The sequence below is a fragment of the Pollachius pollachius genome (genome assembly GCF_949987615.1).
Source record: "Pollachius pollachius genome assembly, chromosome: 8".
Classification (NCBI taxonomy): domain Eukaryota; kingdom Metazoa; phylum Chordata; class Actinopteri; order Gadiformes; family Gadidae; genus Pollachius; species Pollachius pollachius.
In genome coordinates, this window is record NC_136941.1 from 8,020,620 (window position 1) to 8,036,827 (window position 16,208).

Consider the following 16,208-nt stretch of genomic DNA (forward strand, 5'->3'; position numbering starts at 1 on the left):
GTGGGGAGGGTAGCTGGGTGGACCTGCTCCTTACAGCCGATGCTAACCCTAACACTATGCCTTTCAGCCCCGGCCTCGGACGACGAGGGCAGCACGGCCGCCACGGACGGCTCCACGCTGCGGACCTCCCCTGCTGAGCACGGGGGCAGCGTGGGCTCGGAGAGCGGAGGGTCTGCCGTCGACTCGGTAGCTGGAGAGCACAGTGGTGAGGGCCCGCCTGTGAAGGGCTACCAGTACAACGCAACTCAAGGGAGAAGGGGAGGAGGACACTTCGCTGGTCCCCGGGGGGAAATGCAGATGTTGTAGTTTCAAAAGTGAAAAGTGCAGTTGCAACATAGCAATAAGGTGCACCTATCACTATGATCTGAAATGTCTCCCTATGTGATTGATTAATACAACAATGGAGGAAAACTAGCATTATCCCTGTATGGGATTCGTCACGTTTGTTAATATTGCTTCTGAAACGCATCATTTTGGCAAGTTTCAGTTACTTAGTAGAGAAATAATTCTAATGGAAGTGTGTGTGTGTGTGAATATGTGTGTGCGTTCTCCAGTGTCAGGCCGCAGCAGTGCGTACGGCGACCCCACCGTGGAGGGCCACCCCACGGGGCCCGGCAGCGTGAGCTCCAGCACGGGGGCCATCAGCACCACGGCCGCCCAGCAGGAGGGAGACGGCTCCGAGGGGGAGGTGGAGAACGAGGGAGACGTCACCACCAGCAACAGGTCCGACTCCCCAAACCAGGCTGAAGAGCTGCTCCCCAGACCACGTTGTCACCCCCATTACATGCTGAAGAAGTACATTTATTATGCCTTAAGATTATAATAATCAAACACTAGCTTGTAGCTTTTTTGCACTCTGTCCAGTTGTTTTTTACCACTCTGTCCAGTTGTTGATTGTATATTAGGATTGTTCACAGCCCAAGACTTTTGGATAAAAGTGTATAATGTAAGTCTCGGTTTGTTGTAGCCTCATTTTAAAATAGACAACATCAAGTCAAATGACATTAGGTCAATAAGTTTGTTGACGCCCCCTAAAGAAAAGGGAACAAAAGCCCTTAGTCCCAGTAGAAAGCAGAAGCGCTTCCAGTGGATTCCCCCTGGCTAACACGTGGTCTGTTCCCCCAGCAGGCTGCACATGGTCCGCCTGATGCTGCTGGAGCGTCTGCTGCAGCATCTACCCCAGCTGCACAACGTGGGCGGGGTGCGCGCCATCCCCTACATGCAGGTCATCCTCATGTTGACCTCCGACCTGGACGGAGAGGACGACAAGGACAAGGGCGCCCTGGACGACCTGCTGGCCCAGCTCATCGCCGAGCTCGGCATGCACAAAAAGGTGGGCGGCTGGTAGCGTCGTGGTGATCCAGGCTTCGCTGTAATATACTGTAATATACTTTAAACCTTGGCCCTTTTTGTCTGAAGAGAAAATTATATTCAGAGTATTCTACTTTGGCACATAGATTAGATCCAAGATTTAAAGTTTCTATTTGTCCCATACACATACAGCATGTGCAGTGAAATGTTTGTGTGACTCTGTATTTCTGTGCTTAAAATACAATAGAATAAAATAGAATAAAGTACAATATACGTTTTAAGAGAAATATATACACACAAGACGTCTAAGATAAATTTTCTTAGACGTCTACGATTGTGATAAACTACTCATCAGGCTAGGTCGATATATTGCGTTCAGTATTCTTCTTTTAGCTATTAGCTACTATAATCAAACCATACTTCCTTCTGTTGAGACGCAGTGAGATTCGACCATGTTTCTCTTTGCTCTGACCCCAGGACGTGTCCAAGAAGAACGAGCGCAGCGCCATCAACGAGGTCCATCTGGTCATCATGAGGCTCCTCAGCGTGTTCATGTCGCGCACCAAGTCTGGCTCCAAGGCCTCCTCTGAGGTGAGTCTCCCCTCCGTCCTGCACCTCTCCACAGCCTCCCTCTGTTCCCACAGGGGCCAGAGGACTGAGCTGCTGGGTCAAGATGGGAACAAAAGTTGATGAGGGATACATGTGTACTAGTTAGTCCAGCAGACGATGTAATGCACTGGGATGAATGGTTGATGCAGTAGGAGTATTTGGTTGTACAGATTCAGATTTCGTAGCTACAGCAAAACATTTATATTTAAACTGTTTTATACAACACAATAATCGATTCCGTGTGTCCAAGTAAATTTGTTCCCGTCACTTGGATCAATGGAGATTTAGTTAGTTTCTAAGAAGAGAACTCAAACCCTGCTCTCCTCCTATCCCAGTCGTCGTCTCTGATCTCCAACGCCACAGCCACGGCCCTGCTCAGCCTTGGCTCCATCGACTACTGCCTCCACGTGCTCAAGTCCCTGCTGGAGTTCTGGAAGAGCCAGCAGGGCGAGGAGGAGCCTGTAGCCGCCAGCCAGCTCCTGAGACCCCATACGGCCACCTCGCCCCCTGACATGAGCCCCTTCTTCCTGCGACAATACGTCAAGGTAGACATCCCGGGACGATCCTCTCAAAGTTTCTCCCATCATCTGCTGCCGTATTCACATTAGGTTACATTGTTGTTGAACCTGCAGCGTCTCTATCTTCAAATATATTAAGCTAGATATATTAACTATATTGTATCATTAAAATTTGTGACCATTTAATTCCAATTAAATTTATTGCCATTAATTCTATCCCGTTGTCTCATTGTTAATATGGCCCTGCCTAATGCTTTAAGTATTTTTTTTTTTATCATGAATGTCAAAGCACTTTGTAATCTAAAGGGCCGCTGTCGAAGTTCATGCTCTTAACCCTTGATACTGGACGGCACTGGGGCTTCACAAAAGTTACAATGGGGTTGTTTGTTGTAGTTTAAACTGTGTGTGTTTCCTTCCACAGGGCCATGCGGCTGATGTTTTTGAGGCGTACTCTCAGCTCCTGACGGAGATGGTGCTCCGGCTGCCCTACCAGATCAAGAAGATCGCCGACACCAACCCCCGCATCCCGGCCCCGGTCTTCGACCACTCCTGGTTCTACTTCCTGTCTGAGGTAGATGTTATGGTCTGCCAGACTTTAACCTGTTCAACGTATTCAAGCACATTTCCAGAAACGTCCATTCCAGCCACAGTTGGGAGTGCATTGGTCCCGAATGGAAAGACTTATGATGGGAGCAAATAACAGTCACTGATTCTATCATTGGTTGTAAATGACTTGTTTCTTTAGTATTTTTAAATGCTGTTAACAAATCCTCCCATTGACCCTGCTCCTCCCACCCCCTCTCCTCCCCCCAGTACCTGATGATCCAGCAGACTCCCTTCGTGCGGAGGCAGGTGCGCAAGCTGCTGCTCTTCATTTGCGGCTCCAAGGAGAAGTACCGGCAGCTGCGGGACCTGCACACGCTGGACTCCCACGTGCGCGCCATCAAGAAGCTCCTGGAGGAGCAGGGCATCTACCTGCGGGCCGGCGTGCTCACGGCCACCTCGGGCTCCGCCCTGCAGTACGACACGCTCATCAGCCTGGTGAGTGTGGACCTGTTCTGTCCGTGGGTCTGTCTGTGTCCCTCCCTTTTATGTCTCATTCTTTCTCTGTCTGTATCAGTCTCCCTCTCGCTGTCCCTGCCTGTCTATCTCTCTGTCCCTCTCTGATAACAGTCCGCCTTGTCTGTGTGTTTGAGTTTAGCTATGCTATGTTGACAGACCTTCTATTCAATTCTATGGGGAGATTTTGATTAGGAAAAATTGACTGGGATTGAAGTGTGTTGCTTTTCTTGTGTGATTGTGTTGAGCCCGGTCGTCTTTCCATCCCCTGTGTAGATGGAGCACCTCAAGGCGTGCGCCGAGATCGCCACTCAAAGGACCATCAACTGGCAGAAGTTCTGCATGAAGGATGACTGTAAGTGAACCATTAATACTTGACTTGTTAAAAGAATCCCAGTAAAGAGTTGGAACCTATCCTTTTGTCTTTCACTCCTCCATTTCAACGCCTCCATTTTAACGCCTCCTCTTCCTGCCCAGCCGTGCTGTACTTCCTGCTGCAGGTCAGCTTCCTGGTGGACGAGGGCGTGTCTCCGGTGCTCCTGCAGCTGCTCTCCTGCGCGCTGTGTGGCAGCAAGGTGCTCGCCAACTCCTCCTCCTCCTCCTCCTCCTCCTCAGGGGGAGGAGGAGGAGGAGGAGGGTCAGGAGGAGGTGGGGGGCCGCCGGGAGGCTCCCAGCCCTCCCAGACCAAGTCCTCCAGCAAGAAGAGCAAGAAGGAGGACAAGGAGAAGGACAAGGACGGTGAGGATGAGCCCCCACCTCCTCCCCGGCAGGAGGGCATCGTTGCCCAGAGTGTTTGTCTCCCGGCCGTAAAGGCTCTGGGTTCGATTCCCTGGGCTTCCTAGAACTTACTTACTCCATACCTACTCCATAATGACATGCATTTATTTGAAAGTTGCTGTGGATAAAGATTTGCTAAATGAAGGAAAGAATCAAATTAAATCAACAAATTGGTGAGATTAGGGTCAAACCATTTACGGAATCAAAGATTTGGTTTGATTTATTTCTGAAACATCCATCCACTCTCTGTGAGGCAGACTCTCATTTTAGTATGAACAATCTTGAAGCATTGGGAGAACGTGTCCATGTCCTCAGTCTAATGAACGGTGCCTGCGGGGGGGTCTGTCTACAGTTGAAGGGGTGGGCAGCCAGGAGGACCAGCTGTGCATGGCTCTGGTCAGCCAGCTCAACAAATTCGCAGACAAGGAGACCCTGATCCAGTTCCTACGCTGCTTCCTGCTAGAGTCCAACTCCTCGGCTGTGCGCTGGCAGGCCCACTGCCTGGCCCTGCACATCTACAGGTACTGTTATACACACCTCTAGATGAACTGTTATACACACCTCTAGATGAACTGTTATACACACCTCTAGATGAACTGTTATACACACCTCTAGATGAACTGTTATACACACCTCTAGATGTACTGTTATACACACCTCTAGAGGTATGGTTATACACACTGCCTGGCCCTGCACATCTACAGGTACTGTTATACACACCTCTAGATGTACTGTTGTACACACCTCTAGATGTACTGTTGTACACACCTCTAGATGTACTGTTGTACACACCTCTAGATGTACTGTTGTACACACCTCTAGATGTACTGTTATACACACCTCTAGATGTACTGTTACACACACACTGTCTGGCCCTGAACATCTACAGGTACTGTTATCCACTGGTACATTTTTATACACTATGGACCTACATATCTACAGGTACGGTTGCACAAACTGTCTGACCCTACACGTCTACCAAGAAGAACACGACATAGACCCACTCGCTCGCTCACTCTGACGTATAGACGTAAATGGTACTTTCCTGACAATCCCTGTGGTCTCTGGACAGGAACTCCAGTAAGTCTCAGCAGGAGCTGCTGCTCGAGCTGACCTGGGCCATCTGGCCAGAACTCCCTGCCTACGGCCGCAAAGCTGCCCAGTTTGTGGACCTGCTGGGATACTTCTCCCTCAAGACACCTCAGACCGAGAAGAAGGTCTGTTGGACAGTTTGCCTTTAGTCATAACTGTTTTTAGTTTAATTTATCCATCAGTCAAACAGAGTATAGTCAAAATGCATTTATTGAGAAATGTTAACCAGAATATAAAAGTAAAAGTGTTCTGCGAGTAGCAAGCGAAATTGCAACCAGTACAATATTTATCTTATGTTTGCATTTTCATAAATTGTGTTGTTTTTTCCGTCCCTCCAGCTTAAGGAATATTCCCAGAAAGCTGTGGAGATCCTGAGGACACAGAACCACATACTGACCAACCACCCCAACTCCAACATCTACAAGTGAGCATTCACCCTTCCATTTAGCCTCCATTAACCAGAATTACTAAAATGACCCAGTCTTCTACTCACACCCTTTGACCCTCGGAAAGACCATCAAATAAATCACCAATATCCTTCTTTTCCAGCACTCTGTCTGGGTTGGTGGAGTTTGACGGGTTCTTCCTGGAGAGTGACCCCTGCCTGGTCTGCAACAACCCAGAAGTCCCCCTCTCTGTGAGTCGCCTTCTGACATAAACTATGAGTCCGTTCATACGCAGCTCAACATTTTGTTTTGTCAATTGTTGTGCTGGTTTTTTTTATTCTAATCCTCCTTTCGGTTCGTCCACAGAACATCAAGCTGTCCTCGATCAAAGTGGACACGCGCTACACCACCACCCAGCAGGTGGTGAAGTTGATCGGCAGCCACACCATCAGCAAGGTGACGGTGAAGATAGGGGACCTGAAGCGCACCAAGATGGTTCGCACCATCAACCTCTACTACAACAACAGGACGGTGCAGGCCATTGTGGAGCTCAAGAACAAGTGAGTCATCTGTGGCTAGTCGCTCCCTCTCTGTACCTCTGTTTAAGATCAGGTGTCTTGTTTGTTTGAAGCTATGCAGTCATTTTCCAGGAGTACACCTAAAACTTTTGAAAGAAATTACTTATTTATTCTTTATTCATGCTCGCCTTAAAATCATGTTTTTTCCATTGACTTAAAATCAGTATTCACAGCAGCAACTCACCCTTGCTTTGAGTGGAGTGAAAAGACGTGCACTAAAGAGATTAAAGTCCTCCTTATGAAAGTCCAAATTATTAACAAGCCCTCTCCCCCTCTCCCTCTGCCCCCCTCTCCCTCTCTCCCCTTCTCTCTCTCTCCCTCTCCTCCCCTCTCCCTCTGCCCCTCTCTCCCTCTCTCCGTCTCTCTCTCTCTCTCCCTCTCTCCCCCTCTCCCTCTGCCCCCCCTCTCCCTCTCTCCCCTTCTCTCTCTCTCTCTCCCTCTCTCCCCTCTCCCTCTGCCCCTCTCTCCCTCTCTCCGTCTCTCTCTCTCTCTCCCTCTTTCCCCCTCTCCCTCTGCCCCCCCTCTCCCTCTCTCCCCTTCTCTCTCTCTCTCTCTCTCTCTCTCTCTCTCTCTCTCTCTCTCTCTCTCTCTCTCTCTCTCTCTCTCTCTCACTCTCTCCCCTCTCTCTCCCTCTCCCTCTCTCCCCAGGCCGGCCCGCTGGCACAAGGCCAAGAAGGTGCAGCTGACCCCGGGCCAGACGGAGGTGAAGATCGACCTGCCGCTGCCCATCGTGGCGTCCAACCTGATGATCGAGTTCTCGGACTTCTACGAGAACTACCAGGCGTCCACGGAGACGCTGCAGTGCCCCCGCTGCAGCGCCTCGGTGCCGGCCAACCCGGGCGTGTGTGGGAACTGCGGGGAGAACGTGTACCAGTGCCACAAGTGCAGGTGAGCACCTTCTTCTGGCCAACTGGAGTCTAGCGGCTAAACTGTGGGACAGAAAATAAGATTTTTTCTGACATTGTTTTATCAGTTTTAGCATGACCAAAATGTGCATTTGGTTTGAAGTGCTACTTTAACTTCAGTCCTAAAACCACCTCGTCGTCCATTGCCTCAGGTCCATCAATTACGACGAGAAGGACCCCTTCCTGTGCAACGCCTGTGGTTTCTGCAAATACGCCCGCTTTGACTTCATGCTGTACGCCAAACCCTGCTGTGCTGTGGATCCCATCGAGAACGAGGAGGACCGGAAGAAGGTAAGGCGCACCTCTTGGGCCAACATACAGATCATTTGAAACCTCCCGCGGGCTATAACCCAACCCAGAGACCCATTACTGTGTCTTCTTCCTAGTATGTGTAGAAGTGGACTTGAACGGTCCTGTGTGTGTGTGTGTGTGTGTGTGTGTGTGTGTTTCTCTGCAGGCTGTGACCAACATCAACACTCTGCTGGATAAGGCTGACCGGGTGTATCACCAGCTGATGGGCCACCGGCCGCAGCTGGAGAGCCTTCTGTCCAAGGTCAACGAGGCTGCACCAGAAAAACCTCAGGTGAGTCGCTCAGAATGCAGGTTCCTCATGAGGGTCTCTCACTACAGAATCCGTCTCTCTCTTTCTCTGTCTCTCTCTATCTCTATTGGTTCCTAACCCCTTCTCCTGCATCTCCTCCAGGACGACTCTGGAGCCGGGGGGGGACTGGGGGCCACGTCGGCCAACGTGAACCGCTACATCCAGCAGCTGGCCCAGGAGTACAGCGGAGACTGCAAGACCTCCTTCGATGAGCTCTCCAAGATCATACAGGTAGGAGTGCCTCTATTATTCTCCACGCTTGTTGTAATTTCCAGTGTAGCCTGCTGCACGATAGACATAAGGACCAAATCGAAACCCTTCTTAGATTGTTACCATCCAATTTATGCAGCTACATTTTGACCCAACCTGTGCTTCGAAGGTTGAAGAGAAGGTCACTCATCTGCAGATGGTCCATGAAAACCTCCCGAACCCGGTTCTTCTCCCCCCTGTGTGTGTGAGCAGAAGGTCCTGGCGTCCCGTAAGGAGCTCTTGGAGTACGACCTCCAGCAGCGCGAGGCCGCCACAAAGTCGTCCCGCAGCAGCAGTGGCGGCAACCAGCCCACCTTCACCGCCAGTCAGTACCGCGCCCTCTCCGTGCTGGGCTGCGGCCACACCTCCTCCAACAAGTGCTACGGCTGCGCCTCGGCCGTCACGGGCCACTGCATCACGCTGCTGCGCGCCCTCGCCACCAACCCCGCCCTGCGGCAGATCCTGGTCCTCCAGGGGCTGATCCGGGAGCTGTTTGAGTACAACCTGCGGCGAGGCACGGCCTCCATGCGAGAGGAGGTGAGGCAGCTGGTCTGCCTCCTCACCAGGTGAGTCCTCGCCCTTGTTGGGTCTGCTCGGGAGGACAGCCGCTTGGGGGGTTGTTAATGGAGTATCAACGTAGTGCAGTTGGTTTGTGACGAGAGAATGAGTGACTCATCCAATGACACACACAGTAAGACTCTAACAGGTGTAGTGGTTTGGTGTGTATGACTCCTAGCCGGAAAGGTTCTGGTTTTGATCCACCACGGATCTACATGGAGGCATCCTTGAGCAAGATGCCCCTACCTTGAGCTTAACTGTGAACTAAATTACCACACACCATGTATCTGAATTCATTCTCACTTTGGATAAACACTTAATACCGTGTGATATTCACTGTTTCCAACGCCTAGCTCCATGTATGTGCTGGTTTCCTCAGACATAATGATAAGACTTTGTTTGCTTCTCTTCTTCCAGGGATCACCCAGAAGCCACTCAGCAGATGAATGACCTCATCATCGCCAAAGTGTCTTCTGCCCTGAAAGGACACTGGGCAAATCCAGATCTGGTACGATGCTAACCATCCCTACTCAACTGAAGCCCTGAAGTCACATACCCACTGGCTCTTTCTAGTATCCTACACGATAAGAATTCATATCCATATCGGAAACGCAGTCGTCCCTTAAAAATAGTTTGAAGCGAATTGAATGGCTGCAGTGAAAACGCTGCACAGTACAGCGTTAAGTTGGTCTTTAAAGCAAATGAAGTTAGGTAGCCAGTGTCTTTGGGTGTGTGTCTGATGCTTCTGGTTTCCCTCACCTTGCAGGTCAGTAATCTGCAGTATGAGATGCTGCTGCTGACGGACTCCATCTCTAAAGAGGGCGGATGCTGGGAGCTCAGGCTGCGTTGTGGTACGTTGTTCATATGGATTTACCTTTCATTTCACCAGGTATTTACTTTTCCTTTAGTTGAACTGCTTTTGGACTTCAGTAGGCATGATTGTTTCTTCAGAAGAGATGTTTTGCGTCTGAAGGGCAAATTTTGGCTCAAACGTACAACAAAAGGCATATGTAAATGATTTTAATGCTGTGCCTAATGGATGTAAAGCCAGCCTTCCCTCCTCTGGCATGACTGAGTGATACTAGACACATCCTACTAACTGATGTTCCCATCTCTCCCCATCCAGCCCTCAGTCTGTTCCTCATGTCTGTGAACATCAAGACGCCCGTGGTGGTGGAGAACATCACCCTGATGTGTCTCAGGATCCTGCAGAAGCTCATTAAGCCCCCTGCTCCCACCAGCAAGAAGAACAAGGTACGCCGCAGCCAACGCCGTGCAGCCATTGGTCCTGGAGCGTCACATGATCTGCTTGAATAGAACCAGAAGGAATGTTTTTTTTTATTCAGAATCTTCGAAAGGCTCCAATTTCAATGCCCTTTTAGGTTTGTTCTAAAATATATAATGAACTATTTTCCAATCGATACATTTCATTTTGTTTGTGTGTGAATAGGATGCTGCCGTGGAGTCTCTGACCACAGTGAAGCCCTACAGCAATGAAATCCACGCCCAGGCCCAGCTCTGGCTCAAGAAGGACCCCAAAGCGTCCTACGAAGCCTGGAAGAAGTGCCTCCCAGCTCGTTGTAAGTGGGGCGCTCTGAACAACGGACCAAAAATGACCACTGAAATGCAATGGATTTAACCACTAGTATTTCAGACGATTTGATCCATTTGGGCGTTTTTCTCAGAGATTCCAGTAGACAGTACCGCTAGGCTTCCCCGAGCAACAACAATCAGCTTTAGGCCCACAACCTTTTGGCTTGGAGTGAAACACCCAAACAGCTAGACTTTCCTTCCCCCTTTTAAAGAACCTTATTCAATGGCCTTTCCAACCAATACCTGTCAGCACTTCTAATGAAATGTCTCGTTGATTAGAGTAAGTATTAACAAGTGGTTGTGCTCCATCTGCAGGCCAGGAGGCGGTGTCCAAACCCCAGAGCAAGGTGGAGCTGCGGAGGCAGTACCTCCTGGAGAAGTACGTGTGGAAGTGGAAGCAGTTCATGAGGGCCAGGACCGAGGGCCTGTTCCCCCGCCTGCTCAAACTCAGCCACAACAACTGGCTGCGGCAGGTAACAGCCGCTCACTACGCTCACCCTAACGCCTTCTCCCCGAGTCAGATATACAAAGAGGAGACGTGTCCTGTTTGTTTTCCAGCGTCCCATGATATATTGCTGGTTCTTTGGTTGTAGGTGCTCTTCACGCCTGCCACCCAAGCCGCCAGACAGGCCGCATGCACCATCGTGGAGGCCCTCACCACCATCCCCAGCCGCAAGCAGCAAGTCCTGGACCTCCTCACCAGGTAGGAGCCCGCGGTCCAGGGTTCATCATACAATCTGGCTTGGTGCTGGGTGGAGGACACGGGAAGGATGAATAAGGATGTGGAAATTATTTGTTGGTTTTATCCACGCATTTAATTACTTGGTTCAATCTTTATGCTCAAATGACTTTTGTTGTTGTGCCGAGGTTATTCCGCGAGCGATGCTTGTCTGCCGCGTACACTCTACTGTACTGAATGTTTGTGTGTGTGTGTGTTTGTGTCAGCTACCTGGATGAGCTGAGTGTGGCAGGGGAGTGCGCGGTGGAGTACCTGGGTCTGTACCAGAAGCTCATCAAGCCAGCCCACTGGAAGGTGTACCTGGCTGCCCGTGGGGTCCTGCCCTACATCGGCAACCTCATCACCAAGGTGACTGGATGACCAGATGCTCCACGAATTAATATATATGTACACTGTGTATGCCTATTGGTGGATGTTTTTAATCCAAGTATTTTGCCATGTTCCTGACCTTCAAAAATGTGCTTATAGGAATACCCTTCTACCACTGCGATTCAATGATGACGATATAACTCATGAATACACTATTGAGCAATCCACAGGGCATTGCTTCGTCTTCAATATCCATTCTCTTTAAACGCCAGCAAACAGCTCATTTAAAGGCCTCTATGTGCTCCAAAGTGGCGGAGTACCAAGTGTTTCAGAAGCAGTTATTCATGAGCAGTATCTCTGTATGTATCTCTGTGTAGGAGATCGCCAACCTGCTGTCTCTGGAAGAAGCTACGCTGAGCACTGACCTCCAGCAAGGCTACGCCCTCAAGAGTTTGACAGGTAGGTTTTGCGATAGGTTACCAGGGACGGGCCTCTGCAGATACATGCAGGGGTTTTTCATCTGATTCAGTGTGCTGGCAATTAGATTGACTGTTGGGGTTAAGATTCTACAGGTCCGTCGGTCATTTCCATTGCCTTTTTTAACGAACGTGGCCGAACAGAACAAGGTTGATGCAAATTGACTATTGGCGAATACACTTTAGCACCCTCTGTAGGACAGTACCCAACATTTGTTTCCACTAAGACAACGTTGACGCTTTGGGCTTCGATTTTTTTCTTGCATTAGAAGCACAGAATCCTGATACTCGCACTTGAGATCAAAGAGGCTTGTAACACCCTATCGAATTCACACCTTTTGACACAATGTGAATGGTTTCCCCCAGGTCTGCTGTCGTCGTTTGTGGAGGTGGATTCCATCAAGCGGCACTTCAAGAGCCGGCTGGTGGGCACGGTGCTCAACGGCTACCTGTGCCTGAGGAAGCTGGTGGTGCAGCGCACCAAGCTCATCGACGAGACCCAGGACATGCTGCTGGAGATGCTGGAGGACATGACCACAGGTGGGTGGCTGCGTGCTCGGGTCGGTGGTTCATGGAAGTCTTGATTTCCAACCCTCCCTGGTAGGAGGGATTCCTTTCCTCAGTTCCTTGTCAGGGTTTTTCCCTCTCCTTTTGAGAGCTTGGAGTTAGGGGTGTGCAGCCCGTACAGGATGTTAGGCTGTAGTTTAGCCAATGTTTCTGTCCACTTCTTAATGCACAAATTAAATCTCAAGACGAGGAAAATGAATGTAATATTCATTTACCATCCTACCAAACAATTACCATCCTACTTTACAGTAATTGCAATATAGTTTCAGTCCTAGTTCTTCTGACCTTGACCTCTGAACCCTAAACGGTTCTATAGGTTAAATATAAATTCCCTGCCGACAGCATTCATCAGAGAACACTCATGAAGAACCCTGGTTTGGGATCAAATTAATTATTTACACGCGCGTGTCTACAGGAACGGAGTCTGAGACCAAGGCCTTCATGGCGGTGTGCATCGAGACCGCCAAGCGCTACGACCTGGACGACTACCGGACCCCCGTCTTCATCTTTGAGCGACTCTGCAGCATCATCTACCCTGTGAGTTTCGACCCCCGCTCAAGCTCCGTACAGCGCATCAGATACAGTGTTCAGACCTAATGGTTGAGGCCAAACATAGCTCACTGCAGCGCGGGCGTTAATTAATTGTACCTACTTTTGCAGTGTGTGATGCAGATTGCATTGAATTATTAATTGACAGTAAGCAGGACACATTGAAAAAGGCGTCCTTAAGCAAGATGGATAACCCCAACCAGCTTTTTATTGATATTTGACTATCGCAGGTCATTTGGATAAAGGGTCTCTAAAATATCAATAGTACAGTAGGTCACAGATCACCCCCTCACCCTTGTCTCTCCCCTCCACCTCCTCCAGGAGGAGAACGAGGTGACGGAGTTCTTCGTGACCCTGGAGAAGGACCCCCAGCAGGAGGACTTCCTGCAGGGCCGCATGCCGGGGAACCCGTACAGCAGCAACGAGCCGGGCATCAGGCCCCTGATGAGGGACATCAAGAACAAGATCTGCCAGGACTGTGACCTGGTGGCCCTGCTGGAGGACGACAGTGGCATGGAGGTGAGCACTCCACCACACCCCTAGCCAGCAGTCACAAGACCAGGCCCTAACCTGCAGTCACATGACTGGACCATTACCCTGCAGACACATGACCAGGCCCTAACCTGCAGTCACATGAACGGACCATTGTATACATACATAGACTAGTATACAATGTTTAAAGAACATGGGAGCTGTCAGACCTCTACCACAGTTTCAATCACAAAGCACTATAGCAGCATTTAAGAATATTAAAGATATACATTCATAGACTTATAAGAACTTAAAATGTGACTTTCCCCCATAGCTTTTGGTGAACAACAAAATCATCAGCTTGGACCTGTCTGTCGCTGAGGTCTACAAGAAGGTGTGGTGCCCCACCAATGAGGTGAGTCCCATTATGGATTTTATTAACTTTAATGGGAAAATACGGGTCTGGGTTAATTAACCATCTACCAACAACATTCATAACCACTGTTTCAGTGAAGCCAGGAGAGACGGTTACGATGGTTTGACTATTTGGTACGGCTGTACCTTCAGATTAAAGCAATGTAAATATTAATATCTGGGTTAACAGGCCTGTTTTTTGTTTTTTCTTGCCAGGGTGAACCAATGAGAATCATCTACCGCATGAGAGGCCTTCTGGGTGATGCTACCGAGGAGTTCATTGAGTCGCTGGACTCGACCACAGGTAACCCTATACATCATTTACATTAATGGACTCGACCACAGGTAACCCTATACATCATTTACATTAATGGACTCGACCACAGGTAACCCTATACATCATTTACATTAATGGACTCGACCACAGGTAACCCTATACATCATGACTACATCATATATTTTTCATGACTACTCTGTGTTGTGAAAGAGGTTCAACATGATGGAAAAAAACATGAATTAAATGCTGAATTTGTTTGCGTATCGTAGACGAAGAGGAGGATGACGAGGAGGTGTACAAGATGGCGGGTGTGATGGCCCAGTGTCGGGGGCTGGAGTGTATGCTGAACCGCCTGTCGGGAATCAAAGACTTCAAACAAGGGAGGCACCTTCTCACTGTAAGTCAGGACGCACACATGTAAAACTCTACAAACCCTAAATGGATCAGCAACTGAATTATTATGAATGACTGTGGATCTTTATTGCACATCAATAAAGCTGATATTCAGGACGAAATCCAGTAACATCACCTACTTAAGGAATAATATTTCCATTAGTAGCTACTAGCCCTGCAGTAGTACAAACCTGCCAGGTTCATTTGACTACTAGTCATACTCCCTGACCCAGAATGTAAATAAATCCGTAATGTGTTTGTGTATGTGTTAACCCAGGTGCTGCTGAAGCTGTTCAGCTACTGTGTAAAGGTAAAGGTGAACCGACAGCAGCTGGTCAGACCAGAGATGAACACACTCAACGTCATGCTGGGAACACTCAACCTGGTGAGAACAGAGACGTCTTATTCACAAACTATCTGATGATGTTGTTCTATGTCATTCAATACAAATCTGATCATTCATGCAGACATTAGTCATATAATAATGACAGTGACGTTTTCTGCTGAATTCTCCTGCTGGGATTAATAAAGCCCTATAATATAATTGATGGCTGTAAATCCTAAAATGGCAGTGCCGGTACTGCTGTCCAGACCCTAAGCCCCAGGCTGCTTGTGTCCCCTCCTCCAGGCCTTGGTAGCGGAGCAGGAGAGCAAGGACAGCGGAGGGGCGTCCATAGCGGAGCAGGTCCTGAGCATCATGGAGATCATCCTGGATGAGGCCAACGCTGAGATCTCGGAGGACAAGGTGAGACCTCTCGAGACTAGGGTTGAGGGCCATGCAGTACACACACACCCTGGTCGAGATGGCTGGCTTTCACTAAATTAGGTTGGGGTTAACTGTCCTGAAATGGCAGTTGGGGAATCTCATCTGCTCTTTGTTTTCGCTTGAATACGATGGATCTCCTTCATAACCCTCTTCCATTAGAAACCTCATTTTTTTTCTGGGGAGTACCTAGGAGTAATCTTCGGTGATTAAGGATTGTTATAATTATTTTACTATATATCCCCAGTGAGCCATCAACTGTCTTGCTAATACATCCAACAGGGCTCATCCACCAGGATTGGTGGATGAGCCCCACCAATAACACAATTTACTAATAAAATAACACAATTGACTGATACATGAGATGAAACATCTATGTGGTTCTAATGGTGATGAATAAAAGAACAAGGCTAGTGCCACTGAGTGCCGCTCGTCTTCCCCTCCCTCTTCCAGAGTAACCTGCTGCTGACGGGCGACAAGGACCAGCTGGTGATGCTGCTGGACCAGATCAATACTCCCTTCGTGCGCTCCAACCCCAGTGTCCTGCAGGGCCTGCTGCGCATCATCCCCTACCTGTCCTTCGGCGAGCTGGAGAAGATGCGCATCCTGGTGGAGCGCTTCAAACCCTGCTGCAGCTTCGACAAGTAATAACAATAACAATAATAACAATGCATTTTATTTATTTTATTACTTTCAAAACTCGCAAGGTCGCCTTACAGTTTAGCCAAGCGAATATAATTTAGAAGCAGGCAAATATAGTTAAAAGAAACACATTTAAAAAAAATAAACAATATAAACAATGCAACATGTTCATTAAATTGGCTGGTGGGTGGAGTTAAGTGGGTTAGGCCAGTTTGAACAGGTGAGTTTTGAAGGAGGTTTTAAAGGTTTCGAGAGACTCTAGTACGAATGGATAGTAGGAGAGACCCATAGGCGAGTAAAGCCCTTTGAGCCACCTTGGAGTCACACAGCGTTTGACTTGAACTCCTTTTATTTATCTCGTCCTTGCTTCCT

The 16,208-nt window shown here is 48.9% G+C and overlaps 1 protein-coding gene across 14 annotated transcripts in view; it reads left to right on the forward strand.

The window, feature by feature from the left end:
- ubr4 (ubiquitin protein ligase E3 component n-recognin 4) overlaps nucleotides 1-16,208 on the forward strand; it is a gene marked incomplete at its 5' end in the record, with an annotated part of 57,147 nt that overhangs the window by 33,371 nt on the left and 7,568 nt on the right. For 8 of the 14 annotated variants that reach the window (XM_079741620.1, XM_079741628.1, XM_079741633.1 and 5 more), the window contains 36 exons: nucleotides 68-205; nucleotides 555-723; nucleotides 1,126-1,333; nucleotides 1,789-1,902; nucleotides 2,256-2,465; nucleotides 2,860-3,009; nucleotides 3,252-3,479; nucleotides 3,774-3,852; nucleotides 3,975-4,235; nucleotides 4,627-4,795; nucleotides 5,347-5,491; nucleotides 5,705-5,790; nucleotides 5,916-6,003; nucleotides 6,119-6,312; nucleotides 6,979-7,218; nucleotides 7,388-7,526; nucleotides 7,693-7,818; nucleotides 7,939-8,067; nucleotides 8,299-8,651; nucleotides 9,061-9,151; nucleotides 9,410-9,494; nucleotides 9,770-9,897; nucleotides 10,094-10,223; nucleotides 10,552-10,709; nucleotides 10,830-10,939; nucleotides 11,182-11,323; nucleotides 11,662-11,743; nucleotides 12,127-12,300; nucleotides 12,743-12,864; nucleotides 13,198-13,395; nucleotides 13,682-13,762; nucleotides 13,978-14,065; nucleotides 14,308-14,435; nucleotides 14,709-14,816; nucleotides 15,060-15,176; nucleotides 15,648-15,838. In XM_079741620.1, the coding sequence (XP_079597746.1) occupies nucleotides 68-205; nucleotides 555-723; nucleotides 1,126-1,333; nucleotides 1,789-1,902; nucleotides 2,256-2,465; nucleotides 2,860-3,009; nucleotides 3,252-3,479; nucleotides 3,774-3,852; nucleotides 3,975-4,235; nucleotides 4,627-4,795; nucleotides 5,347-5,491; nucleotides 5,705-5,790; nucleotides 5,916-6,003; nucleotides 6,119-6,312; nucleotides 6,979-7,218; nucleotides 7,388-7,526; nucleotides 7,693-7,818; nucleotides 7,939-8,067; nucleotides 8,299-8,651; nucleotides 9,061-9,151; nucleotides 9,410-9,494; nucleotides 9,770-9,897; nucleotides 10,094-10,223; nucleotides 10,552-10,709; nucleotides 10,830-10,939; nucleotides 11,182-11,323; nucleotides 11,662-11,743; nucleotides 12,127-12,300; nucleotides 12,743-12,864; nucleotides 13,198-13,395; nucleotides 13,682-13,762; nucleotides 13,978-14,065; nucleotides 14,308-14,435; nucleotides 14,709-14,816; nucleotides 15,060-15,176; nucleotides 15,648-15,838 (5,359 nt within the window). The remainder of the gene's footprint in view (nucleotides 1-67; nucleotides 206-554; nucleotides 724-1,125; nucleotides 1,334-1,788; nucleotides 1,903-2,255; nucleotides 2,466-2,859; nucleotides 3,010-3,251; nucleotides 3,480-3,773; nucleotides 3,853-3,974; nucleotides 4,236-4,626; nucleotides 4,796-5,346; nucleotides 5,492-5,704; nucleotides 5,791-5,915; nucleotides 6,004-6,118; nucleotides 6,313-6,978; nucleotides 7,219-7,387; nucleotides 7,527-7,692; nucleotides 7,819-7,938; nucleotides 8,068-8,298; nucleotides 8,652-9,060; nucleotides 9,152-9,409; nucleotides 9,495-9,769; nucleotides 9,898-10,093; nucleotides 10,224-10,551; nucleotides 10,710-10,829; nucleotides 10,940-11,181; nucleotides 11,324-11,661; nucleotides 11,744-12,126; nucleotides 12,301-12,742; nucleotides 12,865-13,197; nucleotides 13,396-13,681; nucleotides 13,763-13,977; nucleotides 14,066-14,307; nucleotides 14,436-14,708; nucleotides 14,817-15,059; nucleotides 15,177-15,647; nucleotides 15,839-16,208) is intronic. The other 6 variants (XM_079741626.1, XM_079741629.1, XM_079741622.1 and 3 more) reach the window with 1 other exon arrangement.